Consider the following 21,545-nt stretch of genomic DNA (forward strand, 5'->3'; position numbering starts at 1 on the left):
CTTCGAACGATTGACCCGGCAAAGATGAGAAGGAGTGGATGCTCGTGTCTAAGTGCCGAGGAACTGGCAGATTTTAATGACGCAAATACGATGGAGTGTTGGCGTCAGGCTATGAAAGAAGAATTGAGGTCGATCCACGACAATAATGCATGGAAGCTTGTGGATCTTCCCAACAATGAAAAAGCCATGGATCTCAAGTGAGAATTTGTGATCAAGAAAGATGTCGAAGGGTCCGTGAAGCACAAAGTAAGGCTAGTGACCAAAGAGTACGTGCAAGAGGAAAGTGTGGACTTCGAAGAAGCGTTCGTTCCCGTTGCAAAGATGGAATCGGTGGAATTACTCATCGCTCTCGCGGTTCAGAAATCATGGAAGATACATCAAATGGATGTAAAATCCGTGTTCTTGAAAGGAGAGTTACAAGGAGACGTCTATGTGAACCAACCACCGATATTCATCAAAGAGGGAGAAGAACACAAGGTACTAAAGTTACACAAAGTCTTGTACGGGCTACGACAAGGCTCTCGGGCATGGAGCATCAAACTTGATCATACATTGATTTCTCTTGGATTTGAGAAAGCCCCACTAGAGCATGCGATGTACAAGAGAGGTGAAGGAAGGGATCGTCTACTAGTTGGCATCTACGTCGACGACATGTTGATAACTGGAGCAGATGAAGAGGTGATTGCAAAGTTCAACCTACAAATGAAGGAGATTTTCAAAGATGGATGATCTAGGGCTATTGAGTTACTACCTCAGGATCGAGGTACATCAAAAGTTGGAAGGGATCACACTATGCCAGGAGGCATATGCAAGGAAGGTACTTGAAAGCCATGGCTTGAAAGATTGCAATCATATTGTTGCTTCAATGGAACCTCGTCTTGAGATGAGCAAGAAGGAGATGGTGAAACTACTCGGCTATAGTGCTAGTGACAAGGAAAGGATTGTTGATGACCGTAAGAGTTGTTGGGGAACGTAGCAAAAATTCAAAATTTTCCTACGTGTCACCAAGATCTATCTATGGAGAAACCAGCAACGAGGGGAAGAAGAGTGCATCTACATACCCTTGTAGATTGCTAAGAGGAAGCGTTCAAGAGAACGGGGTTGAAGGAGTCGTACTCGTCGTGATCCAAATCACCGGAGATCCTAGTGCCGAACGGACGGCACCTCCGCGTTCAACACACGTACAGCCCGGTGACGTCTCACATGCCTTGATCCAGCAAGGAGAGAGGGAGAGGTTGAGGAAGACTCCATCCAGCAGCAACACAACGGCGTGGTGGTGGTGGAGGAGCGTGGTGATCCAGCAGGGCTTCGCCAAGCACCGCGAAATATGAGGAGAAAGAGAGGTAGGGCTGCGCCAGGGAGAGGTCAGAAAACTCATCTATTGGCAGCCCCAAGTCCTCAAGTATATATAGGGGAGAGGGAGGGGTGCGCCCCACCTAGGGTTCCACCCTAGGGGCGGCGGCCAGCCCCAATCCCATCTAGGGTGGCGGCCAAGTGGAGGGGGAGAGGGAGGCGCACCAGGCATGGGCCCTAAGGCCCATCTGCCCTTAGGGTTTGCCCCCCTTCCTCCCCTTAGGTGCCTTGGGCCCTTGTGGGGGGGCGCACCAGCCCACACTTGGCCCATGCAGCCCTCCGGGGCTTGTGGCCCCATTTGGTGGACCCCTGGTACCCTCCCGGTGGTCCCGGTACGTTACCCATAAAACCCAAAACTTTTCCGGTGACCAAAACAGAACTTCCCATATATAAATCTTTACCTCCGGACCATTCCGGAACTCCTCGTGACGTCCGGGGTCTCATCCGGGACTCCGAACAACATTAGGTAACCACATATCAACTTCCTTTATAACCCTAGCGTCATCGAACCTGAAGTGTGTAGACCCTACGGGTTCGGGAACCATGCAGACATGACCGAGACAACTCGCCGGTCAATAACCAACAGCGGGATCTGGATACCCATGTTGGCTCCCACATGCTCCACGATGATCTCATCGGATGAACCACGATGTCAAGGATTCAATCAATCCCGTATACAATTCCCTTTGTCTAGCGGTACGATACTTGCCCGAGATTCGATCGTCGGTATCCCCATACCTTGTTCAATCTCATTACCGGCAAGTCTCTTTACTCATTCCGTAACACATCATCCCGTGATCAACTCCTTGGTCACATTGTGCACATTATAATGATGTCCTACCGAGTGGGCCCAGAGATACCTCTCCGTTTACACGGAGTGACAAATCCCAGTCTCGATTCGTGCCAACTCAACAGACACTTTCGGAGATACCTGTATTGTACCTTTATAGCCACGCAGTTACGTTGTGACGTTTGGCACACCCAAAGTATTCCTACGGTATCCGAGAGTTGCACAATCTCATGGTCTAAGGAAACGATACTTGACATTATAAAAGGCTTTAGCATACGAACTATACGATCTTGTGCTATGCTTAATTAGGATTGGGTCTTGTCCATCACATCATTCTCCTAATGATGTGATCCCGTTATCAACGACATCCAATGTCCATGGTCAGGAAACCGTAACCATCTATTGATCAACGAGCTAGTCAACTAGAAGCTTACTAGGGACATGGTGTTGTCTATGTATCCACACATGTATCTGAGTTTCCTATCAATACAATTCTAGCATGAATAATAAACGATTATCATGAACAAGGAAATATAATAATAACTAATTTATTATTGCCTCTAGGGCATATTTCCAACAAGAGTACCTCGGACGTGACATATTTTCTTGGAGGAAGCATAGTAAGCTGGCTATCACGAAAAGCATAAAGTGGTGTCCAAGCCCCGGGCGTCATGCAAAAGAGGGCCATTTTGTGAAATATTTTCAGATTAAGGCCATTTTGTGTTGAATTTTCAGAAAAGGGCCAGTTTTGTTCATTTTCACGCGTGCGTTTGAGTATCGAGCCCAAAGGCTGTTGTGTACGTGCGTGTTTAGGCTGGGAGATCAGTGAGCTCAGGCCAGTTTTGCACTGCGGTGCATCTGCTTCATACGGTGCATCTCGACGTAAAGTATCTCGTTGGGTCTGGCCGGCTTGGGGCTAAAACCAAGATAGTCAGTGAGCTCTATTCATCATCGTTGTTCGTCGTCGGTCGTATCGTCGTCGCCGGAAGTACTCGGCGTCGGGACTGGGCCAACAGTGTTTGGAGAACCATAATGATTAGATCTAAAAAAGCATTTTCACACCGGTATTTGGAGACAATGTGTGCAACAGCCGCAACCGGATGTTGAGAACGAAGAGCTATTACCAAACAACATACATTACAGGTCGGCCCCCGCGGCAGGCTCCCACTCGAGGTGGTCGATGGCTACGGCCAGGAGCCCGCTGCCACCGAGGCTGAGCTCATCGGCATCGGCGGAGATGACATGGTCAAGTAGCACTGAGCATGTCGCCTTCCCCGTGTCCGCCTCCTTTCCCAACGACCTCGGCCGGCCATCGAAGCAAACCGCGCCGCCGCCATCGAGCCATGCCGTGACGCCATCCACGAGACCGTTGTACTCATGCTAGAAGTGATGTGATCAGCTATTTAGGTAATGCAAGAGGTTTCACCATTTCATAAATGCATAATTTCAGGAGAAGTTCATCAATCATTTTGCCGCAGTACAAGGGAGCAATGATTGCTCAGTTGACCTAATTCGGATTCTGTCCAGCTGCTCTAATCAGATCAAATTGTTGGGAAACATTGCATGGAAAATAAAAAAAATTACGCACACGCAAGATCTATCCATGGAGATGCATAGCTACGAGAGGGGAAGATCATCTTCATACCCTTGAAGATCCCTAAGCGGAAGCATTTATCAACGCGGTTGATGTAGTCGTACACCTTCACGGCCCGTCCCGATCAAGTACCGAACGTGCGTCACCTCCGCATTCAGCACATGTTCAGCTCGATGACGTCCTCACCTTCTCGATCCAGCAAGAGAGGCGAAGCAGTAGATGAGTTCCGGCAGCATGACGACGTGGTGACGGTGGTGGTGAACAACAATCTCCGCTGGGCTTCGCCAAGCACTACAAAAACTATGACGGAGAATAAACTAGAGGGTTAGGGTTGCGGGCACACGGCTTGGTGAATCTTGATGTGTTCCAGGTGCTAGCCCTGCCCCTCTATTTATATGTTGAGCCCTGGGGTCGTAACTTGGAGAAAGAGCCTCCTCAAAGTCGTTTTTTCCCGCAAGGAAGAGTCCTTCTCGGACTTACAGGACCAGAGGCCATAGTCCTTGGCGTCTGGCCTAGATGCCACGGGCCTCGGCATCTGGCCCAGGGCCAGCCGTCAAGGTCTCCGGCGTTTGGCCCCCTAGCCTCCGCAAAACTCCTTTTGCACCGACCTAAAGCCCCGTGGGCTTTACCCCTTGGCCTAACCATATCATCCTATATATCAATCTTTACCTCCAGACCATTCCGGAGCTCCTCATCATGTCTGTGATCTCATCCGGGACTCCGAACAACATTCGGTCACCAACATACATAACTCATATAATACTATATCGTCAATGAACGTTAAGCGTGCGGACCCTACGGGTTCGAGAACTATGTAGACATAACCGAGACGCTTCTCCGATCAATAACCAATAGCGGGACTTGGATGCCCATATTGGTTCCTACATATTCTACGAAGATGTTTATCGGTGGAACCTTTATGACAACATACGTAATTCCCTTTGTCCATCGGTATGTTACTTGCCCGAGATTCGATCGTGGGTATCTTCATACCTAGTTCAATCTCGTTACCGACAAGTCTCTTTACTCGTTCCATAATACATCATCTCGTAACTAACTCCTTAGTCATTTGCTTGCAAGGCTTCTTATGATGTGTATTGTCGAGAGGGCCCAGAGATACCTCTCCAATACTCGGAGTGATAAATCCTAATCTCAATCTATGCCAACTCAACAAACACCTTCGGAGATACCTGTAGAGCATCTTGATGATCACTCAGTTACGTTGTGATATTTGATAGCATACAAGGTATTCCTCCGGTATCCGGGAGTTGCATAATTTCATAGTTGAAGGGATATGTATTTGACATGAAAAAAGCAATAGCAATAAACTGAACGATCATTATGCTAAGCTAACGGATGGGTATTGTCCATCACATCATTCTCCTAATGATGTGATCCTATTATCAAATGACAACACATGTCTATGGTTAAGAAACCTTAACCATCTTTTGTAACATCCCAAATTTTCAATTTGGAATGTTATACATAGGTCATCATATGCATATCATATTTTATTTGCATTTCGTTTGCGATCCTAGAAATCCTAAGCAACTCAAGGACCCACGGAGAGAGTTGGGGATTTTATTATTTTCATATTTGAATTTTCTCAAATATTGAAAAGAGGATCATTTTGGTTTTAATTATTTTTCTCTCCAAAATATTTCAAAAAAATGAGAGGAGATAAAATGACTTCTCCAAAATAAAACAAATATTGGAGGAAAAATGTTAAAATCAAATAAATAATTTTTATTTGGATTTTATTGCTATTTTATTCGAATTAGAAAAATATGCATTATTATACAAATTGCATTTTTAGGCCAAGAAAATGTTCACTATGTTCTAAATATTTTATTTAGACGGTGAAAATTGTTTTTGGCATTTTTAGAAAAAAAAATTATATTTATTTAGGATTTTTCCTTTTCGGCGGAATTTATTTATTTAGGATTTTTCCTTTTCGGCGGAATTTATTTTTGGCACGGTATGATTACGATATTAACCAATTTAGTTGTGAACCTTGTTAATTACATAGCAGCAGCAACAACAACAAAGCCTTTAGTCCCAAACAAGTTGGGGTAGGCTAGAGCTTAGACCCATAAGATCTCGCAACCAACTCGTGGTACTGGCACCTGGATAGCTAGCTTCCACGCACCCCTATCCCTGGCTAGTCTCAGCTTTCAGAGCCATCATGACTTCTCCAGTCAACTCAGATCCCGTTCATATCGAATCGAACTCAACACAATGTAATCTTTTGGCATAAGGCTTTCAAACTAGCAACTATATACTATGTGATTCTTTTTTGTATTAGCGATGCCAATGATAGCTAGTCCGGGTCATGGTCAGGTATAGGCTTGGGAGTTGGGACATGGACCTTGTAACACCCCGGATATGATTTACCTAATATGTAATCCAACTCTTGCCGTTTCCAGCGTTAAGTTATTTTATTTTCTCGGGTTCGGGTTTTTGTCTCCGTGTGTTGTTGTTGTTGTTGTCATGCATCTCATATCATGTCATCATGTGCATTGCATTTGCATACGTGTCCATCTCATGCATTCGAGCATTTTCCCCGTTGTCCGTTTTGCATTCCGGCGCTCCATTCTCCTCCGGTGGTCATTTCTACCTTCTTCTCGTGTGTGGGGATTAAACATTTCCGGATTGGACCGAGACTTGCCAAGCGGCCTTGGTTTACTACCGGTAGACCGCCTGTCAAGTTTCGTACCATTTGGACTTCGTTTGATGCTCCAACGGTTAACCGAGGGACCGAAAAGGCCTCGTGTGTGTTGCAGCCCAAGTTGGTAATCAGAGCCTTCCCCGACCTTAGGAGCCCCCACTGATTGATCATTTTTAGCAGTCGTTGTTGAGTCTAGAAAAATGTTTTAGGTCATTTAGGAATTATATATCGGAGAGTTCAGGAATTCTTTTTACTCCCCAGTCCCTTCATCGTCTGGTAAGGCATCCTGACATAGAGTTTTGACTCTTCTCTTCTCAAATTTCACTAAAAAAAATTTAGGATCACGCGGGTATCTTGGAATCATTCCGATGGTTTTGTGACGAGAACATTGTTCTTGGTGCCTCCTGTCATTTAGGGGTTGTGGCAGTGTCCTGGGGAGTTGAGCTCCGAGGTGTTGTCGTCACAATTTTATCGTTGCAATTCTGGAATACCTGAGTTTAGTTCGCCGACATCGAAAATCTCTTTTATGCAGTTGTTGGTGAGATAACCTCGACGCCACCCAGTACTGGGGCGGGAGTTCGGCAGTATTGCCATAACGTATAACGGATGCTTTTCGAAGGTTGAGGTAGATGGGTTTCCGAAGTTTTCTCGATTATGTGTTGAAGGATGGATACAGCTGGATGTAGGATTTGCTAGATTTGGGTGAGATATTATGCTTCCCCTGTATCCCCAACACCTGATTGCATAACCGGAAAGGTTCGGGAGTTTCATAGGTGGGAATTCTTGTAGCCTAGTTCTTCTTCCACGGATATTTGGTTTGAGATTGGGATTTCTTACCGAGTATTCGTTCTTGATCCGTACCTTGTTGATTTATTCCTCTACCTAAATTCTATGTGGCTTCTCAATTTATGGATATGTGACCATTTCATTTGTAATGCATTCGTTCATTTTGTTCGGATGTGAAGGCTATATGTTGCAATTTCATTCCGTTGGATTCAGCTTCAATATTTATCTATCAATGTGCTAATGGATGTCAACCTCTTCAGGATGGCTCCTCCAACGCGGACGACTCCGAATCCTGATCCGCCACCACCTCCTCCTCCTCTGGAGGCATGGCAAGCTGTGATGGCCGCTACCAATGCAAACACGCAGTTGATCATGCAAATTCTTCAAGAGCGCAATCAAGCGAACCAAGGCAACCAAGGCAACAATCAGAATCACTTTGCTACACTCAACCAGTTCCTTGCTAACGGGCCAAAGACTTTCAGCAATTGTGTTGAGGCAACTGATGCTGACGATTGGCTCGTGGACTTATGCAAGCATTTCGAGTGCAGTAACGTCAGGCCTGAGGACTTTGTCAAGTTCGCTTCCTTCCAACTCAAAGACCAAGCTGTAGAATGGTTCCAGCAGTACAAGGATTCCAGAGGAGGCCGTGTGATTACCTGGGATGAATTCCGTCAAGACTTCAAAGCTCATCATATTCCTCAGAGCATGGTTGAAAGCAAGCATGAGGAATTCCGCATCCTGAAGCAAGGCTCTTTGTCTGTCTATGACTACAACAAGTTGTTTCAGAAGCTCGCCCGCTTTGCTAAGCAGGACGTCCCTGACGAGAAGAGCATGATATACTAGTTCAGGGGTGGTCTTAGAGAAGAAATCCAGCTAGCTCTTGTTCTCTTTGAGCCCTTGAGGTACGATGAGTTCTACAACATGGCATTGAAGCAAGAGGCTGCTCAACTGAGGTGTGATGCTTCGAAGAAGCGAGTCAGAGATGCTACTCCTTCTTCCTCTACTCAAGTGGCCAAGCAGCAGAAGTATTGGCTTCCTCCTCCTCCGTTCCGTCAGCCGTATCAGAAGAGCAAAGGTGGCAGTGGATCTTCCCACCCACCCAACCCTGGCTTTCAGAACAAGACTTTGTCTCAACCTCCAAGATCGAGTGCTCCGTACCACCGTCCGCTTTCAGAGGTCACGCGCAACAAGTGCCAACAGAAGGGTCACTATGCCAACAAATGCTTCAATCAGAGGCGTCTCCCTCCTCCTCCTCCTGTGAGATCGGCAAGTACAACTGTGGTCAAGCATAACACCAAGCATGCCAAGGTCAATTTGATGAATGCAGCTCAGGCAGAGGACTCGTCAGATGTCATCATGGGTAACCTTCCTGTTAACGATATTCCTGCAAAAGTTCTTTTTGACACTGGTGCATCGCATTGCTTTATTTCCAAACCTTTTGCATCAAAGAATGAGTGCGATTATCAGTATCTACAAAGTGCCTTGCAAATCGTGTCACCGGGCAAGCAAATGACAGCTAATACCTGCATCCCGGATGTTACTATCACGTTGGGCGACTACAAATTTCTAGCTTCTCCTATTGTTTTGGGCGACTCAGATATTGATCTTATTCTCGGAATGGATTGGCTTTCTAAGCACAAGGCGCATCTTGATTGTGCAGCCAGGCAGATTCAATTAACTCATTCGTCTGAGGATGTAATTGTCTTTGCTGCTCGTGATGATACCATCCATCTGTTTTCTCTCAATGAGAAGGGTGAAGTGGATGCCATCTCTCAAATTCTAGTCGTTTGCGAATATCAAGACGTCTTTCCAGAAGAGCTTCCAGGAATGCCTCCGCACCGGCCAGTTGAATTCGTCATCGATCTTGAGCCTGGCACGGAACCAGTTTGCAAGCGTCCTTATAAGCTCGGACCTGAAGAGTTGAAGGAGCTGAAGAAGCAACTCGATATTCAAGAGCGAATGGGTCTCATTCGGCCTAGTTCTTCTCCGTGGGGTTGTGGAGTTCTTTTTGTGAAGAAGAAGGATGGAACGGACCGGCTTTGTGTTGATTACCGTCCATTGAACAAGAAGACTATCAAGAACAAATACCCACTTCCCAACATCAACGAGTTGCTCGAACAACTCAAAGGTGCCCAAGTATTCTCCAAGCTTGATCTCCATAGGGTTATCACCAGATTCGAATCCGTGAGCAAGATATTCCCAAGACGGCTTTCAGGACAAGCTAAAGTTCATATGAATACACTGTCATGTCTTTTGGCCTCGTCAACGCTCCTCCAACTTTCTCCCGCATGATGAACTTCATCTTCAATGCCTACACCAATGACTTTCTTTTGGTCTATCTCGACGACATTCTGGTCTTTTTGAAGAACAAGGAAGATCATGCCAAGCACTTGCGTTTGGTACTCGATAAGCTCAGGGAACACCAGTTCTACGCCAAGTTCTCAAAGTGCGAATTTTGGCTCGATGAGGTTCTTTATCTTGGGCATATCATCTCTGCCAAGGGCATTGCGGTGAATTCTGAGAAGGTGTCTACAATTGTGAATTGGGAACCACCTCAGAACGTGAAGCAACTTCGTAGCTTCCTCGGTTCGTTGAGGTTCGTTAAGAACTTTTCAAAGATCGCGAAGCCTCTCTCAAATCTTCTCCAGAAGCACGTCAAGTACGTTTGGTCTCCGGAATGTGACATTGCTTTCAACACTTTGAAAGAGAAATTGGTCACTGCTCCAGTTTTGACTCCTCCCGATGAATCCAAACCGTTCGAGGTCTTTTGCGATGCCTCTCTCCAAGGTCTCGGTGCAGTGTTGATGCAAGAGAAGAAAGTTGTGGCTTATACCTCTCGCTAGTTGAAGCCCAATGAGAAGAACTACCCCACTCATGACCTCGAGTTGGCGACAGTTGTGCATGCTCTTTTGACTTGGAGACATCTCTTATTGGGAAGAAAAGTGGACATCTTCACTGATCACAAGAGTCTCAAGTACATCTTCACTCAGCCTAACCTCAACCTCAGGCAGACTTGATGGGTCGAAATGATTCAAGAGTATAATCCAAGTATCGAGTACACTCCAGGCAAGGACAATGTGATTGCTGACGCTTTGAGCAGGAAGGCTTATTGCAACAATCTGATTCTCAAGCCTTATCAACCCGAGCTTTGTGAAGCTTTCCGCAAACTTAATCTGCAAGTTGTTCCTCAAGGTTTCCTCGCCAACCTTCAAGTCTCTCCTACCTTGGAAGACCAGATTCGCCAAGCCCAACTTCTTGATGCTATGGTGAAGAAGGTGAAGATTGGGATTGCCAAGAGTCAACCCAAGTACAAGTGCTACCGCCTTGATGACAAGGATACTCTCTTCTTCGAGGATCGTATTGTTGTGCCCAAAGGTGGCCTTCGTAAAGTGATCATGAACGAGGCTCACAATTCACTCCTCTCCATCCACCCTGGGAGCACGAAGATGTATCAGGACCTCAAGCAGGCTTATTGGCGGACTCGACTGAAGCGCGAGATTGCTCAGTTCGTGAATGAGTGTGATGTCTGCAGAAGAGTGAAGGCAGAACACCAAAGGCCAGCTGGTCTCCTCCAACCTCTTGCCATTCCAGAATGGAAGTTTGACCACATTGAGATGGACTTCGTGACTGGGTTTCCAAAGTCCAAGCGTGGCAATGATGCTATATTCGTTGTCATCAACAAACTCACTAAAGTGGCTCACTTTTTGCCTATCAAAGAGTCTATCACTGCAGGTCAATTGGCGGAGCTCTACACCTCTCGGATTGTCTCTCTGCACGGTATTCCACAGGTGATCTCTTCAGACCGTGGCAGCATCTTTACCTCCAAGTTTTGGGAGTCTTTTCAAAAGTCCATGGGCACCAACATCCGCTTCAGCATAGCTTTCCATCCGCAAACTAGCGGTCAAGTCGAGCGTGTCAACCAGATTCTTGAAGATATGCTCAGGGCTTGTGTGATCTCCTTCGGCATGAAGTGGGAGGATTGCCTTCCATATGCTGAATTCTCCTACAACAACAGTTTTCAAGCAAGTTCGGGCAAGGCCCCATTCGAAATTCTGTATGGCAGGAAGTGCCGTACCCCTCTCAATTGGTCTGAAACAGGTGAACGTCAACTTTTGGGTAATGACTTAATCACAGAGGCAGAGGAGATGTGTAAAGTCATTCGAGATAACCTCAAAGCAGCCCAATCACGCCAGAAGAGCTACTATGATAGTAAGCACCGTGATTTGGCTTTCGAGATCGGAGATCATGTTTACCTTCGCGTCTCTCCAATGAAAGGTACTCGTCGCTTCGGTATCAAAGGGAAGCTTGCCCCTAGATACGTGGGACCTTTCAAGATCGTCAGCAAGAGAGGCGATCTCGCCTATCAACTCGAGCTTCCTTCAAACTTTGCAAATGTACATGACGTGTTCCATGTCTCTCAGCTCCGCAAGTGCTTCAAGACTCCTGAATGCACCGTCAACTTCGAAGACATTAATCTCCAAGAAGATCTCTCTTATCGTGAGCACCCAGTTGCTATTCTTGAAGAGACTGAACGCAAAATTCGCAATAAGTCAATCAAATTCCTCAAAGTCAAGTGGTCACACCATTCCAACCGTGAAGCCACCTGGTAACGCGAGGATCACCTCCGTTCTGAGTACCCGGCGTTCTTCCAGTCCTAGATCTTGGGACGAGATCCTTTCGTAGTGGTGGAGTGTTGTAACACCCTGGATATGATTTACCTAATATGTAATCCAACTCTTGCCATTTTCGGCGTTAAGTTATTTTATTTTCTCGTGTTCGGGTTTTTGTCTCCGTGTGTTGTTGTTGTTGTCATGCATCTCATATCATGTCATCATGTGCATTGCATTTGCATACGTGTCCATCTCATGCATTCGAGCATTTTTCCCGTTGTCTGTTTTGCATTCCGGCGCTTCGTTCTCCTCCGGTGGTCATTTCTACCTTCTTCTCGTGTGTGGGGATTAAACATTTCCGGATTGGACCGAGACTTGCCAAGCGGCCTTGGTTTACTACCGGTAGACCGCCTGTCAAGTTTCGTACCATTTGGACTTCGTTTGATGCTCCAACGGTTAACCGAGGGACCGAAAAGGCCTCGTGTGTGTGTTGCAGCCCAACACCCCTCTAATTTGGCCCAAAACCCACCAAAACCCTCTCCATCATCTAGAGCGTTCGATCACGATCGCGTGGTCGAAAACCGCACCTCATTTGGACACTCCTAGCTCCCTCTATGCCTATAAATACCACGCCCATTCGAAATCACGGTTGGAACCCTAGTCGCCTCCCACCTCTCGCCGCCAGACGCGTTCGCTCGCGCCGGACACGTCCGACCCAGCCGCCGCCGCCACGTGTCCGCCTCCTATTCGCCGCGCCGCCGCCCCACTTCGTCGCCGCCGCCGGCCCGGGAGGCCCGGATCGGGCCCCCGAGGCCCACTTCGCCACCGCCGCCGCCCGGTGCCTCTTCCTCCCGAGGCGCCCCGTCTCTCCGCCGCACCGCCCCGCGCAGGCGCCGGTCTTCGTCGCCGGCGAGCTCCACCACACCGGCCCCGCCCGCTCTGGCCGTCGCCAGGCGCCGCGGACGCCACCGCTGAAGGAAATATGCCCTAGAGGCAATAATAAAGTTATTATTTATTTCCTTACATCATGATAAATGTTTATTATTCATGCTAGAATTGTATTAACCAGAAACATAATACATGTGTGAATACATAGACAAACAGAGTGTCACTAGTATGCCTCTACTTGACTAGCTCGTTAATCAAAGATGGTTATGTTTCCTAACCATGAACAAAGAGTTGTTATTTGATTAACGAGGTCACATCATTAGTTGAATGATCTGATTGACATGACCCATTCCATTAGCTTAGCACCCGATCGTTTAGTATGTTGCTATTGCTTTCTTCATGACTTATACATGTTCCTATGACTATGAGATTATGCAACTCCCATTTACCAGAGGAACACTTTGTGTGCTACCAAACGTCACAACGTAACTGGGTGATTATAAAGGTGCTCTACAGGTGTCTCCAAAGGTAGATGTTGGGTTGGCGTATTTCGAGATTAGGATTTGTCACTCCGATTGTCGGAGAGGTATCTCTGGGCCCTCTCGGTAATGCACATCACATAAGCCTTGCAAGCATTACAACTAATGAGTTAGTTGCGAGATGATGTATTACGAAATGAGTAAAGAGACTTGCCGGTAACGAGATTGAACTAGGTATTGGATACCGACGATCGAATCTCGGGCAAGTAACATACCGATGACAAAGGGAACAACGTATGTTGTTATGCGGTCTGACCGATAAAGATCTTCATAGAATATGTAGGAGCCAATATGGGCATCCAGGTCCCGCTATTGGTTATTGACCGGAGACGTGCCTCGGTCATGTCTACATTGTTCTCGAACCGTAGGGTCCGCACGCTTAACGTTACGATGACAGTTATTATGAGTTTATGCATTTTGATGTACCGAAGATAGTTCGGAGTCCCGGATGTGATCACGGACATGACGAGGAGTCTCGAAATGGTCGAGACATAAAGATTGATATATTGGATGACTATATTCGGACACCGGAAGCGTTCTGGAGAAGTTTCGGATAAAACCGGATCACTGGGGGTTACCGGAACCCCCCGGGGGGTTAATGGGCCTCATGGGCCTAAAGTGGAGAAGAGGAAGGGGCTACCAGGGCAGGCCGCGCGCCCCCTCTCCCCCTAGTCCGAATTGGACAAGGAGGGAGGGGCGGCGCCCCCCTCTTTCCCTCTCTTCTCCCACCAATCCTATTTGGACTAGGAGAGTAGGACTCCTCCTGCGCCTCCATAGGGCCGGCCGAACCCCTCCCCCTTGGATCCTTTATATACGGAGGCAAGGGGGCACCCTATGACACACAATTGATCAACGTGATCGTTCCTTAGCCGTGTGCGGTGCCCCCTTCCACCATATTCCACCTCGGTCATATCGTTGTAGTGCTTAGGCGAAGCCCTGCGTCGGTAGTACATCATCATCATCACCACGCCGTTGTGCTGACGGAACTCATCCCCGAAGCTTTGCTGGATCGGAGCCCGGGGAGCGTCATCAAGCTGTACGTGTGCTAAGAACTCGGAGGTGCCGGAGTAACGGTGCTTGGATCGGTCGGATCGGGAAGATGTACGACTACTTCCTCTACGTTGCGTCAACGCTTCTGCTTCGGTCTACGAGGGTACGTAGACAACACTCTCCCCTCTCGTTGCTATGCATCACCATGATCTTGCGTGTGCGTAGGAATTTTTTTGAAATTACTACGTTTCCCAATAGTGGTATCCGAGCCTAGGTTCTATGGTTTGATATTATTTGCATGAGTAGAACACAAGTGAGTTGTGGGCGATATAAGTCATACTGCCTACCAGCATGTCATACTTTGGTTCGGCGGTATTGTTGGACGAAGCGGCCCAGACCGACATTACGCGTAAGCTTACGCGAGACCGGTTCTCCCGACGTGCTTTGCACATAGGTGGCTTGCGGGTGACAGTTTCTCCAACATTAGTTGAACCGAGTGTGGCTACGCCCGGTCCTTGCGAAGGTTAAAACGGCATCAACTTGACAAACTATCGTTGTGGTTTTGATGCGTAGGTAAGATTGGTTCTTGCTTAAGCCCGTAGCAGCCACGTAAAACATGCAACAACAAAGTAGAGGACGTCTAACTTGTTTTTGCAGGGCATGTTGTGATGTGATATGGTCAAGACATGATGCTAAATTTTATTGTATGAGATGATCATGTTTTGTAACTGAGTTATCGGCAACTGGCAGGAGCCATATGGTTGTCGCTTTATTGTATGCAATGCAATCGCGCTGTAATGCTTTACTTTATCACTAAACGGTAGCGATAGTCGTGGAAGCATAAGATTGGCGAGACGACAACGATGCTACGATGGAGATCAAGGTGTCACGCCGGTGACGATGGTGATCATGACGGTGCTTCAGAGATGGATATCACAAGCACAAGATGATGATGGCCATATCATATCACTTATATTGATTGCATGTGATGTTTATCCTTTTATGCATCTTATCTTGCTTTGATTGACGGTAGCATTATAAGATGATCTATCACTAAATTATCAAGAAGTGTTCTCCCTGAGTATGCACCGTTGCCAAAGTTCGTCGTGCCCAGACACCACGTGATGATCGGGTGTGATAAGCTCTACGTCCATCTACAACGGGTGCAAGCCAGTTTTGCACATGCAGAATACTCAGGTTAAACTTGACGAGCCTAGCATATGCAGATATGGCCTCGGAACACGGAGACCGAAAGGTCGAGCGTGAATCATATAGTAGATATGATCAACATAATGATGTTCACCATTGAAAACTAATCCATTTCACGTGATGATCGGTTATGGTTTAGTTGATTTGGATCACGTGATCACTTAGAAGATAAGAGGGATGTCTATCTAAGTGGGAGTTCTTTAAGTAATTTGATTAATTGAACTTAAATTTATCATGAACTTAGTACCTGATAGTATCTTGCTTATGTATGTTTGATTGTAGATAGATGGCCCGTGCTGTTGTTCCGTTGAATTTTAATGCGTTCCTTGAGAAAGCAAAGTTGAAAGATGATGGTAGCAATTACACGGACTGGGTCCATAACTTGAGGATTATCCTCATTGCTGCATAGAAGAATTACGTCCTGGAAGCACCGCTGGGTGCCAGACCTTCTGCTGAAGCAACACCAGATGTTATGAACGTCTGGCAGAGCAAAGCTGATGACTACTCGATAGTTCAGTGTGCTATGCTTTACGGCTTAGAATCGGGACTTCAACGACGTTTTGAACGTCATGGAGCATATGAGATGTTCCAGGAGTTGAAGTTAATATTTCAAGCAAATGCCCGGATTGAGAGATATGAAGTCTCCAATAAGTTCTATAGCTGCAAGATGGAGGAGAACAGTTCTATCAGTGAGCATATACTCAAAATGTCTGGGTATAATAATCACTTGATTCAGCTGGGAGTTAATCTTCCAGATGATTGCGTCATTGACAGAATTCTCCAATCACTACCACCAAGCTACAAGAGCTTCGTGATGAACTATAATATGCAAGGGATGAATAAGACTATTCCCGAGCTCTTCACGATGCTGAAAGCTGCGGAGGTAGAAATCAAGAAGGAGCATCAAGTGTTGATGGTCAACAAGACCACTAGTTTCAAGAAAAGGGGCAAAGGGAGGAAGAAGGGGAACTTCAAGAAGAACGGCAAGCAAGTTGCTGCTCAGGAGAAGAAACCCAAGTCTGGACCTAAGCCTGAAACTGAGTGCTTCTACTGCAAGCAGACTGGTCACTAGAAGCGAAACTGCCCCAAGTATTTGGCGGATAAGAAGGATGGCAAGGTGAACAAAGGTATATGTGATATACATGTTATTGATGTGTACCTTACTAGAGCTCGCAGTAGCAGCTGGGTATTTGATACTGGTTCTGTTGCTAATATTTGCAACTCGAAACAGGGACTACGGATTAGGCGAACACTGGCAAAGGACGAGGTGACGATGCGCGTGGGAAACGGTTCCAAAGTCGATGTGATCGCGGTCGGCACGCTACCTCTACATCTACCTTCGGGATTAGTATTAGACCTAAATAATTGTTATTTGGTGCCAGCGTTAGGCATGAACATTACATCTGGATCTTGTTTGATGCGAGACGGTTATTCATTTAAATCAGAGAATAATGGTTGTTCTATTTATATGAGTAATATCTTTTATGGTCATGCACCCTTGAAGAGTTGTCTATTTCTGATGAATCTCGATAGTAGTGATACACATATTCATAATGTTGAAACCAAAAGATGCAGAGTTGATAATGATAGTGCAACTTATTTGTGGCACTGCCGTTTAGGTCATATCGGTATAAAGCGCATGAAGAAACTCCATACTGATGGACTTTTGGAACCACTTGATTATGAACCACTTGGTACTTGCGAACCGTGTCTCATGGGCAAGATGACTAAAACACCGTTCTCCGGTACGATGGAGAGAGCAACAGATTTGTTGGGAATCATACATACCGATGTATGTGGTCCGATGAATATTGAGGCTCGTGGCGGATATCGTTATTTTCTCACCTTCACAGATGATTTAAGCAGATATGGGTATATCTACTTAATGAAACACAAGTCTGAAACATTTGAAAAGTTCAAAGAATTTCAGAGTGAATTTGAAAATCATCGTAACAAGAAAATAAAGTTTCTACGATCTGATCGTGGAGGAGAATATTTGAGTTACGAGTTTGGTGTACATTTGAAACAATGCGGAATAGTTTCGCAACTCACGCCACCCGGAACACCACAGCGTAATGGTGTGTCCGAACGTCGTAATCGTACTTTACTAGATATGGTGCGATCTATGATGTCTCTTACTGATTTACCGCTATCGTTTTGGGGTTATGCTTTAGAGACGGCCGCATTCACGTTAAATAGGGCACCATCGAAATCCGTTGAGACGAGGCCTTATGAACTATGGTTTGGCAAGAAACCAAAGTTGTCGTTTCTTAAAGTTTGGGGCTGCGATGCTTATGTGAAAAAGCTTCAACCTGATAAGCTCGAACCCAAATCGGAGAAATGTGTCTTCATAGGTTACCCAAAGGAGACTGTTGGGTACACCTTCTATCACAGATCCGAAGGCAAGACATTCGTTGCTAAGAATGGATCCTTTCTAGAGAAGGAGTTTCTCTCGAAAGAAGTGAGTGGGAGGAAAGTAGAACTTGACGAGGTAACTGTACCTGCTCCCTTATTGGAAAGTAGTACATCACAGAAAACTGTTTCTGCGACACCTACACCAATAAGTGAGGAAGCTAATGATAATGATCATGAAACTTCAGGACAAGATACTACTAAACCTCATAGATCAACCAGAGTGAGATCCGTGCCAGAGTGGTACGGTAATCCTGTTCTGGAAATCATGCTACTAGATCATGATGAACCTACGAACTATGAAGAAGCGATGGTGAGCCCAGATTCCGCAAAGTGGCTTGAAGCCATGAAATCTGAGATGGGATCCATGTATGAGAACAAAGTATGGACTTTGGTTGACTTGCCCGATGGTCGGCAAGCAATTGAGAATAAATGGATCTTCAAGAAGAAGACTGACGCAGACGGTAATGTTACTGTCTACAAAGCTCGACTTGTTGCAAAAGGTATTTGACAAGTTCAAGGGGTTGACTACGATGAGACCTTCTCACCCGTAGCGATGCTTAAGTCTGTCCGAATCATGTTAGCAATTGCCGCATTTTATGATTATGAAATTTGGCAGATGGATGTCAAAACTGCATTCCTGAATGGATTTCTGGAAGAAGAGTTGTATATGATGCAACCGGAAGGTTTTGTCGATCCAAAGGGAGCTAACAAAGTGTGCAAACTCCAGCGATCCATTTATGGACTAGTGCAAGCCTCTCGGAGTTGGAATAAACGCTTTGATAGTGTGATCAAAGCATTTGGTTTTATACAGACTTTCGGAGAAGCCTGTATTTACAAGAAAGTGAGTGGGAGCTTTGTAGCATTTCTGATATTATATGTGGATGACATATTACTGATTGGAAATGATATAGAATTTCTGGATAGCATAAAGGGATACTTGAATAAGAGTTTTTCAATGAAAGACCTCGGTGAAGCTGCTTACATATTACGCATAAAGATCTATAGAGATGGATCAAGACACTTAATTGGACTTTCACAAAGCACATACCTTGACAAGATCAAAGCACATACCTTGACAAGATTGAAGAAGTTCAAAATAAGCAAAGAAAGGGTTTCTTGCCTGTGTACAAGGTGTGAAGTTGAGTCAGACTCAATCCCGACCACTGCAGAGATAGAAAGTGAAGATGTTCCTATGCTTCAGCCATAGGCTCTATCATGTATGCATGCTGTGTACCAGACCTGAGTGTGCCTTTGCTATAAGTTTAGGCAGGAGTACAAAGTAATTCCAGGAGTGGATCACTGGACAGCGTCAAGAACCTGACAATGAAAAGGGACTTAAGGATATGTTTCTCGTATATGGAGAGGTGGACAAGAGCTTCATCGTAAGGTTACGTTGATGGCAAGCTTTGACAACTGCTCGACGATTCTAAATCGTAAACCGGATACGTGTTTTACATTAAAACGGTGAGTTGTCAGTTGGTGCAGTTCTAAACAAAGCGTTGGCGGGATCTTACATGTGAGCGGAGTACATAGCTGCTTCGGAAGCAGCGAACGGAAGGAGTCTGGATGAAGGAGTTCATATCCGATCTAGGTGTCATAACTTAGTGCATCGGGTCAATGAAAAATCTTTTGTGACATACTGGTTGCAATTGCCTTGCAAAGGATCCAGATTTCACAAGAGAACCAAGCACATCAAGAGACGCTTCAATTCCATCGGGATAGTCCAGGTGGAGACATAGAGATTTGCAAGATACATACGGATCTGATGTTGCAGACCCGTTGACTAAGCCTCTTCACGAGCAAAACATGATCAGCACCCAGGCTCATGGGTAGTTAGAATCATTATAGTGTAATCTAGATTATTGGACTCTAGTGCAAGTGGGAGACTGAAGGAAATAATTCCTAGAGGCAATAATAAAGTTATTTATTTATTTCCTTACATCATGATAAATGTTTATTATTCATGCTAGAATTGTATTAACCGGAAACGTAATACATGTGTGAATACATAGACAAACAGAGTGTCACTAGTATGCCTCTACTTGACTAGCTTGTTAATCAAAGATGGTTATGTTTCCTAACCATGAACAAAGAGTTGTTATTTGATTAACGAGGTCACATCATTAGTTGAATGATCTGATTGACATGACCCATTCCATTAGCTTAGCACTCGGTCGTTTAGTATGTTGCTATTGCTTTCTTCATGACTTATACATGTTCCTATGACCATGAGATTATGCAACTCCCGTTTACCGGAGGAACACTTTGTGTGCTATCAATCGTCACAACGTAACTGGGTGATTATAAATGTGCTCTACAGGTGTCTCCAAAGGTAGATGTTGGGTTGGGTCTCCAAAGGTAGATGTTGGGTTGGCGTATTTCAAGATTAGGATTTGTCACTCCGATTGTCGGAGAGGTATCTCTGGGCCCTCTCGGTAATGCACATCACATAAGCCTTGCAAGCATTACAACTAATGAGTTAGTTGCGAGATGATGTATTACGGAACGAGTAAAGAGACTTGCCGGTAACGAGATTGAACTAGGTATTGGATACCGACGATCGAATCTCGGGCAAGTAACATACCGATGACAAATGGAACAACGTATGTTGTTATGCGGTCTGACCGATAAAGATCTTCATAGAATATGTAGGAGCCAATATGGGCATCCAGGTCCCGCTATTGGTTATTGACCGGAGACATGTCTCAGTCATGTCTACATTGTTCTCGAACCATAGGGTCCGCACGCTTAACGTTACGATGACAGTTATTATGAGTTTATGCATTTTGTTGTACCGAAGTTAGTTCGGAGTCCCGGATGTGATCACGGACATGACAAGGAGTCTCGAAATGGTTGAGACATAAAGATTGATATATTGGATGACTATATTCGGACACCGAAAGCGTTCCGGAGAAGTTTTGGATAAAACCGGATCACCGGGGGGTTACCGGAACCCCCCGGGGGGGTTAATGGGCCTCATGGGCCTAAAGTGGAGAAGAGGAAGGGGCTGCCAGGGCAGGCCGCGCGCCCCCTCTCCCGCTAGTCCGAATTGGACAAGGTGGGAGGGGCGGCGCCCCCCCTCTTTCCCTCTCTTCTCCCACCAATCCTATTTGGACTAGGAAAGGGGGGGGAGTCCTACTCCCGATAGGAGTAGGACTCCTCCTGCGCCTCCATAGGGCCGGCCGAACCCCTCCCCCTTGGATCCTTTATATACGGAGGCAAGGGGCACCCTATGACACACAATTGATCAATGTGATCGTTCCTTAGCCATGTGCGGTGCCCCCTTCCACCATATTCCACCTCGGTCATATCGTTGTAGTGCTTAGGCGAAGCCCTGCGTCGGTAGTACATCATCATCGTCACCACGCCGTTGTGCTGACGGAACTCATCCCTGAAGCTTTGCTGGATCGGAGCCCGGGGAGCGTCATCGAGCTGTACGTGTGCTAAGAACTCGGAGGTGCCAGAGTAACGGTGCTTGGATCGGTCGGATCGGGAAGACGTACGACTACTTCCTCTACGTTGCGTCAACGCTTCCACTTCGGTCTACGAGGGTATGTAGACAACACTCTCCCCTCTCGTTGCTATGCATCACCATGATCTTGCGTGTGCGTAGTAATTTTTTTGAAATTACTACGTTTCCCAACAACCACCACCACCGTCCTCGCCCGGGGCCGGCGAGCCCTTCCCCTCCACCGGCGAGCTC

General features: G+C 46.1%; 1 protein-coding gene across 1 annotated transcript in view; it reads left to right on the plus strand.

Annotated features, from left to right (window-relative positions):
* The window catches only part of LOC125528994 (splicing factor 3B subunit 2-like), a 33,079-nt gene that overhangs the window by 838 nt on the left and 10,696 nt on the right, over positions 1 to 21,545 (plus strand). Inside the window, exons 2-3 of the mRNA XM_048693407.1 lie at positions 578 to 678; positions 3,287 to 3,388. Of these exons, the coding sequence (XP_048549364.1) occupies positions 578 to 678; positions 3,287 to 3,388 (203 nt within the window). The remainder of the gene's footprint in view (positions 1 to 577; positions 679 to 3,286; positions 3,389 to 21,545) is intronic.

This window comes from Triticum urartu, unplaced genomic scaffold, assembly GCF_003073215.2.
Source record: "Triticum urartu cultivar G1812 unplaced genomic scaffold, Tu2.1 TuUngrouped_contig_527, whole genome shotgun sequence".
Taxonomy (NCBI): domain Eukaryota; kingdom Viridiplantae; phylum Streptophyta; class Magnoliopsida; order Poales; family Poaceae; genus Triticum; species Triticum urartu.